Source organism: Moschus berezovskii, chromosome 6 (assembly GCF_049115385.1).
Source record: "Moschus berezovskii isolate FMDL1 chromosome 6, NW_MosBer_1.0, whole genome shotgun sequence".
NCBI lineage: Eukaryota > Metazoa > Chordata > Mammalia > Artiodactyla > Moschidae > Moschus > Moschus berezovskii.
In genome coordinates this window covers 119,947,368-119,956,889 of record NC_142465.1, presented here as the reverse complement: position 1 = coordinate 119,956,889, position 9,522 = coordinate 119,947,368, and the positions used below count along the sequence as shown (strand labels likewise).

General features: G+C 54.4%; 1 protein-coding gene across 1 annotated transcript in view; it reads right to left on the bottom strand.

Annotated features, from left to right (window-relative positions):
* Positions 1 to 2,706: 2,706 nt before the first annotated feature.
* ATXN10 (ataxin 10) overlaps positions 2,707 to 9,522 on the bottom strand; it is a 152,682-nt gene continuing 145,866 nt past the window's right edge. Inside the window, exon 11 of the mRNA XM_088837567.1 lies at positions 2,707 to 2,852. Coding sequence (XP_088693693.1) covers positions 2,722 to 2,852 — 131 coding nt within the window. The 3' untranslated portion in view covers positions 2,707 to 2,721. The remainder of the gene's footprint in view (positions 2,853 to 9,522) is intronic.

The window sequence follows — 9,522 nt, the reverse complement described above, 5'->3', positions numbered from 1 at the left end:
TGCCCTGAGCTGAGCATGGAGGGAGTTCGTGGAAGGGTCCGGTGGGGAGGGGGGCAGCGGGAGGAGGGTGCGGGGAGCAGGCGGGGTGCCGTAGCCTGGGGGCACCTGGAACCAGAGGCGGCTGTTGGCAGGGACAAGTTCCAGGCCATGCCCGTGGGAGGCGGAGGCTTAGCCGGTTCCTGACGTTGCTCTCTGAGCCTCAGTTTCTCATTTGTAAAATGGAACTAATGATGGCACCACCCCAGAGACTGCTGAGGGGCTACGCCTGTGAGCCTCTTGTCCGCAGGAGGGGGGCGCCAGCTCAAATCCGCACCATCGCAGGGAGGAGGGGCACCGAGGACCTGGTCCAGGGTGGTCTCTGGAGGGGAGGTGTCCAGGCACCACTGTGGAAGGCATGGGAGCCCAGAGTGAGCTAGGGGCTACGGGACGGAGGGAGACACAGGGGCAGCCCCCGGGGGTGGGGGTCTGGGGGTCAGGCTCCTGTGCCCAGGGCCTCAGCCTCCTCCTCCCCGCAGGGCCGTCCCCCAGAGGGCAGTACAGGCTTGACTCTGGGCCACACGCCGCCTCCCCGGGGCTAGGAAGCCAGCTCTGCCCGGAGGCCCTCCACCTGCCCGGGTTCGGTTCTGCCCTGAAAGCTTCTGTCCTCCTTCTTCCCCCCGGATAGGGAAAGCATTTGGGCCCAGGGTGACCCTGAGCTGTTGTGTGCGCGCCATCTCATGGGGCCTTCAGAGAAGCCCCCGGAGGTCGGGACCACTGTCCCTCCGTTGGTTTCATAGAGAAGGAAACTGATGCCCCGAGAGGTGGACCGACTTGCCCAGCCAGGAAAGAGGGGCTCTCTGCGGGGCTGTGGGCCTGCGTAGGCTCCTTAGTACCTTCAACCGGGTTCCCGTCCTCCCCCCACCCACCAGCTCGTCACCTCCTTGGCCGATCATAAGCAGTCGTCTTGTAGCTGGCGTTGGCTTCAGGAGGGCAGGGACCCAGCCTGCACGGAGCACTCGTGACCGCTGCCGACCCCATGCAGGCACAGGAGGAGGGCAGCCCACTCCAGGCCCCCTGGGGCTCCACTCCCCCCACAGGCAGTCTTGCTTTGACTGACAGGTGCCACACAGCACCTCGGGCTGGAGGCCGGATTCGCAGGGACCCACGGGAGAGGGCCGCTCGCACGCCTTCCTGAGCCCAGGCACACGTCCCTCGAAGCGCAGCCCCCAGCAAGGGGCCAGGCTCACAGGTGGCTCGGGATGGCTGGGGTGCCCTGGCCCCACACCAAGTCTGTGAGATCCCCCCAGGACCTGCCCCTCCCCTGGGTCTCGCTTGCCCCCTCCACCCTCCAACTCCAGCCAGCTCCGTGCCCTGTGGGGGGGGGGCAAGGAATGAATGCACCCAGCAGCAAGGGTGAAGGGGGGACCCCAGAAAGCAGCAGAAGAAAAGAGAGCGGTCAAGAGAAGGGGGGAGCGGGGGGGGAAGTAGCTGGAAAGACGGAGAACGCAGGGAGGAGGACGGAGGCGAACAGCTGAGGGCCTCAGTGGCCGGGCTCTGGAGAGGGTTGATTATCTACAGGATCTTAACTGCTGAGAACAGACTGCAGCTGGAAACCCTCTAGGTGCCAGCTCAGTGCCTCAAAGAAAACCCTCTCCGCGTAGGACCCGGGGAACAAAGGCCCCACCTAAACATCTCCCGAGGTGCGGAATCTCTGTGACTCAAGGACCTCACATTCAGACACCGAAGTTGTGAAACCTGAATCCCTGTGAGGCTACTGAACTGTCTCCTGGGCCTGATGGCGGTGGAATGTTGACTTTCCGAGAGTGAGTCATCGGCAGCCGTACCTAGGAAAATGCCCAAGTCACCCCAATTATGGCATTATCAATCGCGCCATCGCTCTGCAACCCAACCCAGTGAAACTGCAGGAAATGCCAGCTGGGCATGGCTGGGAGGAATCCAGCCCTTGGCGAAGGCTGCCCCCCCAGCAGCAGCCTCCGCGGCCATGCCAAGCCACAAGCCCTGTGTGGTCGCGGTGTGCAAAGGTGCTGGCCCCATTTCACAGCCATGGAGACTGAGGCCCGCCGGGGCCCAGGCCGCTCCTGCCGCTCCAACCCATGGCAGGGAAACTTGAAAGAGGAACCTGGAGGGGGCAGTGGCCTCAGGGGTCCGAGGCAGAGGGGTGTGCTCTGGGCTGCCGTCTTGGCACCGGCCTGGTGGCCCATTGCGGGGTGTCTGTCCTGTGCAGGCAGATGCCGGTGGCGGTCCTTGCCTGATCTCAACCTCTGCAAAGTAGGCGCCGCTACCTCCGTTTCACAGATGGTGAGCCTAAGGACTAAGGGGCTTGTCACGGCCCAGGGTCACTAGCTCACAAGCAGCGGGCCTCAACCAGCCCTACCTGACCCATCCACGCTGCCCCCTGAAGCAAAGGTGAGCTAGCTCAGTGAAGGGACGGGCCCTGCCTCAGGGGGCCCGTTTCAGTGCCCTGTGTGTGCACACGTGCACAGCCGGCCATCAGCGGAGACGGGCGCTGGGCACCCCGACCACCTCCTGCCTCCGCTGCCGGGCCTGGCAGCGGAGCGCGGGGAGGCAGACGACCTGGCCCACCCACGAGCCGGGAGCACTGCGTGCCCTTAATCGGTAAGATATGTTTCTGGAACAAAAACCGCATCAGCATTTTTATTTTCAAGTTCAGACAAGGAATCTTTTTTTTCCCTTCCCAATTTTCCCTTCACACGGGTGAAGCTAATCCTCTTGCTTTGACTGACAGGTCTTCAGCCTTCGAAGGCACGCATAGAAGCAGAGAGTCAACGATAAGAGCGTGGCGGCGGGGGTCGGGGGCGTCTTACCATCTTCCTTGTCGGGTCTTGGTACACCTGCGATCACCATGGGAAATGTTCAAGAGGAGGCGGCAAACCTGGAGCACAGGCAAGGGCTGAGGGTGGCTCTGGGCCTGCCTGAGGTTAACCTGCAGGTTCTCAGCCCTCTACCCGCTAGGTGGGTGCGGTGGACGGGTGCTGCCAGACTGGGAGCGGGAAGGGGGAAAGCTCGATGGAGCCCAGCCGTGGGGGAAAGATGAAGGCTATTAAAAAGCAGAGATGAACTGGGCCAGGAAGGGGGGTGGTGAGGAGAGGAGGCGGGCACATTCCGGGGCGCAGGTGTGGGCCAGAGAGCCAGGGAAACCACTCACAAGGAAAACGAAGATCAGGACAGGGCCTCTCTTTCCAGAGTGGGGAGGCCTAACCATCGTTCCCGTGTAAATGTTGGAATCGGCAGCCCCCCACCCCTCCACACTGAGTTATTGTCAGGGTATATTGAAATGAACAGTCTCCGCTCCTGGAACTGAACCTTTACTTTAATGAAAAAGGGTGCAGGAGGAGGGAGGCAAAATCGACGCAGTCACTGTGTAGGGAGGAGAAGGAAATGGCGACCCACTCCGGTATTCTTGTCTAGAGAATCCTGTGGACGGGGAGCCTGGTGGGCTGCTGTCCATGGGGTCGCACAGAGACATGACTGAAGCGACTTAGCAGCAGCAGCAGCAGTGTGTAAGGAAGCAGAGCCCCGAAACCTGCCCCGAGTGGGGAACAGCCAGGTGAGGACGAGGCCTGCAGGCAGAGCCAACAGCGAGTCTTCCCCCAGAGAAGTCGGCCTGGCAGGGCTCAGAGTGAGCCATCACCGTGGGGTCTGATCTGCTGGATGTCTGCCCTCCCTGCCTGCTCAGCATCAGGAAACGACATCCAAGGTGCCTGTGACAACTCGCGCTCCCAGGCATTCCCAAATGTCCCCTGGTGGGGGTACCGGCTATTGTCAGTCGAGAACTAGCGGGGTAGAGGTCAGGGGTGTGCACACTCCCGTGTGTGTGTGTGTGTGTGTGTGGAGGGGGGTGCACAGAATGGGGAAGGATGGTGGTCAGAGATGAGGCTGTGAGGAGGCAGCTCAAACTGCCTTCAGAGTCATTCTGGGGAATAAGTCACACTTTGGGGTAGGGGTGACGGGACAGACTGATGCTCCAGAAATACCACCCTGGCTGCCAGGTGCAGCATGCGTTAGACGCTTTGAGAGCGAAGACAGAGGCTTGGGATTCTCTTTGTAGAAAGATCAATCACACATTTCCTTAATAGACACAGGACTATCTGGGATTTTCTATTTCTTTTTGTGTCCATTTCAATAATTCATGTCTGTAAACAGAAATGATTTGCTTTCAATTATTTTTTGCATAAAGTTGTTTGGCATCTGGTCCCATCACTTCATGGCAAATAGATGGGGAAACAGTGGCTGACTTTATTTTTCTGGGCTCCAAAATCACTGCAGATGGTGACTGCAGCCATGAAATTAAGACGCTTACTCCTTAGAAGGAAAGTTATGACCAACCTAGACAGCATATTGAAAAGTAAAGACATTACATTGTCAACAAAGGTCCGTCTAGTCAGTTCAGTTCAGTTCAGTCACTCAGTCGTGTCCGACTCTCCGCGACCCCATGAATCACAGCACGCCAGGCCTCCCTGTCCATCACCAACTCCCGGAGTACACTCAAACTCATGTCCACAGAGTCGGTGATGCCATCCAGCCATCTCATTTTCCGTCGTCCCCTTCTCCTCCCGCCCCCAACCTTTCCCAGCATCAGAGTCTTTTCCAGTGAGTCAACTCGTCGCATGAGGTGGCCAAAGTATTGCAGTTTCAGCTTTAGCATCAGTCCCTCCAATGAATATCCAGGATTGATCTCCTTTAGAATGGACTGGTTGGATCTCCTTGCAGTCCAAGGGACTCTCAAGAGTCTTCTCCAACACCACAGTTCAAAAGCATCGATTCTTCGGCAATCAGCCTTCTTCACAGTCCAACTCTCACATCCATACATGACCACGGGAAAAACCATTGCCTTGACTAGACGGACCTTGGTTGGCAAAGTAATGTCTCTGCTTTTTAATATACTATCAAGGTTGGTCATAACTTTCCTTCCAAGGATCAAGCGTCTTTTAATTTCATGGCTGCAGTCAAGGCTATGGTTTTTCTAGTAGTCATGTATGGATGTGAGAGTTGGGACTATAAAGAAAGCTGAGCGCTGAAGAATTGATGCTTTTGAATTGTGGTGTTGGAGAAGACTCTTGAGAGTCCTTGGACTGCAAGGACATCCAACCAGTCCATCCTAAAGGAAATCAGTTCTGAATATTCATTGGAAGGACTGATGTTGAAGCTAAAACTCCAATACTTTGGCCACCTGATGCAAAGAGCTGACTCACTGGAAAAGACCCTGATGCTGGGAAAGATTGAGGGCAGGAAGAGAAGGAGATGACAGAGGATGAGACGGTTGGATGGCATCACCGACTCAATGGACGTGGGTTTGAGTAAGCTCTGGGAGTTGGTGATGGATGGGGAGGCCTGGTGTGCTGCAGTCCCTGAGGTCACAGAGTCAGACACGACTGAGTGACTGAACTGGGTTCACACGGACAGCCGCATTTTAACCAAGTCGCCTCTTTAAAGGGCCTGTCTCTGCACTCAGTCACATCCTGAGCTGCTGGGCGTCAGGGCTTCTACACACGAGTACAGGTGACACGATGGAGCCCCGCACAGCGCCAAATACACAGGGCATGAGACGCGGGCCCTGCTGCCTGGCCGGCCAGCCCAGCAGGGACACAGGCGGCCCAACAGGCTGTTGGCACGGGCCCAGGTGGGCAGCAATGCCAGCTAAGGGTCCCTTCCCCAGTGGCTGCTGCGACAAGGCACCTGCATGCCCCGCGCCTCACGGACCCTCACAGGACCCTGAGAAGGGGCGATGGTCGTTCTGAGCCAACCTGCCCGGGCCACAGTGTGGACAAGAGGTCAAACGTGACTGTGGGCGCTGGGGAGACTGATTCACACCGCAATCCGGTAAGCCGAACAGATGGCCCTCCCTGCGAGGGGAGCCCGAACAGAATGAGGCGACTGACACTCCCCAGAGAAAGGGCTGCTCCTCCTGCCTGCCTGCCTGGAGCTGAGACATGGGCTTTCTTCCTGTCTTTGGACTGGAAGTAACTCTGGCTCTTCCTGGGAACCGAGACTGCAGGTCTGCGGGCTGGGGCTCCCACCGCTGGTTCTCCTGGACTTGCCGCCTCCAGAGCCACAGGCAACAGCTCCTTGGACACGTCTCTTAGGCTGTGTACAGACGTTCTGGGGGGTCTGTTTCCCCGGAGAAGCCCGATGTCAACACGCAGACACTGCATTGTCCTCGGCGTCTCACCAACAAGGAAGCTCAGGCTCACGTGGGCCTGGGAGAGGCCTTGCGCCAGGGCCTGGCACTCTGCCTGCCTTTCCTGCACCCCAAGGTGGCATGGGCTCCTGCCCCCAGGAGTGAGCCACGCACCCCACGAGTCAGTCCTCCAGGCCCTGGCCCGGCAGCTAGGGCTCCCCGCCAGGGGCCTCCTGCTGAAGACAAGGCTCTGTGGACCCACGCCCTCCCCTGCTCCCTGCCTGCTCCCTGCTTCTCGTCCTTCCCTGAACCACCCTGGCTCACGCCCACCCCTCACGCCCAGCTCGGGGGTCCGGGGGTGGCTGGCTTCTCAGGCCAGGCCCAATGCCCTCTCCAGGCACAGGGCTGCTACAACTCCCGGTAGCTTGTTTTTTCTATTTTCAGCCTGACAATCCGAGTAGGAAGGGACATGTTCACATGGTACAAGGAAGGGATGACTTTCCTTTGCCCTCTCTAGATATTCAACGGTCTCAGGAGGATTTGCTGACAAGGTCCCCCCCCGCCCGTGTCCTGCCAGCGCCACTTTAAATGCGTCCCCGGCGTCCCCTGGTGAGGGTCTGTCTCTGGCCTCTGCTGTCTCTCTGGTCTAGTCTTCTGTCCTGTGCCAGTGCAGCACCGCCCTAAGGAGACCGGCTCTCAACCGCTCGACCACTGCGCTCTTCCGATCCGTCAAGTTCTTCTTTCAGTGTCTCGGCTGTTCTCGGCTTTTCGCGTTTCCTTATACATTTTAGAATTAAATTTCTTTACTTCTAAACGTTTGTTGCTAGTCTGTAGAAATTCGATGAATCTTTGTATATTAATCTTGTGTTCAGTAACCTTGCTATTTTCATTGACTCATCCTAACACTTTATGGACAGACGGCTTCTGCATTAGCAATCAACAATTCTGAGTTTTTCTTCTCCAATCACCATCCTTGCACCTCCTTTTTGGGTGTTTTTCACTGGCTATTTCACCTTTCCATTCTAAGTGGTGAACTGTGAGTAAAACCTTGCCTTTGTAATGTCAAGATGTCAAGAGGACAAGTTCTGACATTGCTTCATGTTTTGCTATCTGCTGAGTGCACGTTCGTAGGTAACTCCTTATCGGAATAAGGAGCTCCCCCCGTTCCTTCCCACGCCGTTCATGAGGCTCTCAAGGCAAGGGTGCGGACGTGGTCGCCACCCCCTCCCATGGACCGTGCTTTGTCAGAGCTCTCCACCTTGACCCGTCTGTCCTCAGTGGCTGACACGGGATGCTCGTGGTTCCACTGAGTTAGACAAGGCTGTGGTCCATTTGATCAGTTTGCTTAGTTTTCTGTGACTGTGGTTTTCATTGCCTGCCCTCCGATGGATAAGAGGCTTGTGGAAGTTTCCTGATGGGAGGGACTCGCTGTGGGTAGAACTGCGTGGGCTTGCCCACCAAAGCTCTGGTTGGCAAGGCCATGCTCAATAAATCTTTAATCCAGTTTTCTGCTGATGGGTGGGGCTGTATTCCCTCCCTATAGTTTGGCCTGAGGCCAAACCATGGTAGAGGTAAAGGCAACCTCCTCCAAAAGGACTTATGTCAGCATGCCTCGCCTCCCAGGACTGCTGCAGACCACCTTACCTGTCTTGAGAAACCAGTATGCAGGTCAAGAAGCAAGCAGACATGGAACAGACTGGTTCCAAATTGGGAAAGGGGTACATCAAGGCTGTATATTGTCACCCTGCTTATTTAACTTATATGCAGAGTACATCATGCGAAATGCTGGGCTGGATGAAGCACAAGCTGGAATCGAGACTGCCGGGAGAAATATCAATAACCTCATATATGCAGATGACACCACCCTATGGCAGAAAGCAAAGAGGAACTAAAGAGCCTCTTGGTGAGGGTAGAAGAGGGGAGTGGAAAAGCTGGCTTAACATGGCATCTGGTCCCATCACTTCATGACAAACAGATGGGGAAACAATGGAAACAGTAACAGACTTTTCATTTTCTTGGGCTCCAAAATCACTGCAGATGGTAACTGCAGCCATGAAATTAAAAGACGCTTACTCCCTGGAAGAAAAGCAATGACAAACCTAGACGATGTATTAAAAAGCAGAGACATCACTTTGCTGACAAAGGTCCATATAGTCAGAGCTAGAATTTTTCCAGTAGTCATGTATGGATGTGAGAGCTGGACCATAAAGAAGCCTGATCATTGAAGTACTGATCTTTTCGAACTGCGGTATTGGAAAAGACTCTTGAGAGTCCCTTGGACTGTAAGATCAAACCAGTCAATCCTAAAGGAAATCAACCCTGAATATTCATTAGGACTGATCCTGGAGCTCCAATACTTTGGTCACCTGATGCGAAGAGCTGACTCATTGAAAAAGACCCTGATTGCTGAGGAAGATTGAAGGCAGGAGGAGAAGGGGGAGACAGGGGACGAGATGGCTGGATGGCATCTCAGACTCAATGGACATGAGTTTGAGCAAGCTGTGGGAGATGGTGATGGACAGGGAGGCCTGCTGTGCTACATTCCTTTGTCCCAGAGTCGGACATGACCGAGCAACTGACCTCCTGCTCCTAACATGCAAAGGTGTTTTAAAATCTGCTGGATGTTGAATTTGTGATCCCAATCTCTGCATCCCCAGGATATGGTTTGTTAGTAACGTGTTCAGGATCTTTTGATGGATCTATGTTCAGTCATGAGACTAACATCAGATCATGCTGGCCTTACAAAAATTTGTGAAATCATTCCCTTTTCTGGAATTTTGTGTGTGGTTGGCAGTTATTTCTAAAATGTTGGTAGATTTTCTTGCTGATGCTGAGCCTGGAGTCTTCCCTGTGGAAGTATTAAAGAGTCAATATTTAAACTAGGATTTTTTTTTTTTTTAAGGGATTTGTCCATGTCATCTAAAAGTTCAAATTCACTAACATAAAATATTCACAATATTCTTTTAAGGACTCTTAATGTCCACATGATCTATACAGATAATGATTTTCTAAGTGTCTTCTTTACTGGTCTTACCACAGATTTCTCAATTTAATGTATTTTTCAAGGAACCAATTTTTGGCTTTATCTTTTTTATATGTTTCTTATTTTTTTAAAATTATTACTATTGTGGTTGCTTCCTGTCTATTTTCTGCTCTCATATTTATTCCTTTATTACCCTTCAACTGTGGTTTTTCCTATTTAAGATAATGCTTAGCTTATTGGTTTTCTTTCTTTTCTCAGAGAAGCACTTATGGTAATAAATCTCCATCTAAAAATAGCTTTAGCTGCAGCCCACAATTTTTTTTTTTGGTGGCAGCGCCATGCGACATTGTGGGATCTTAGTTCCCTGACTGGGGCTCAAACCCACGCCCCCTGCCTTGGA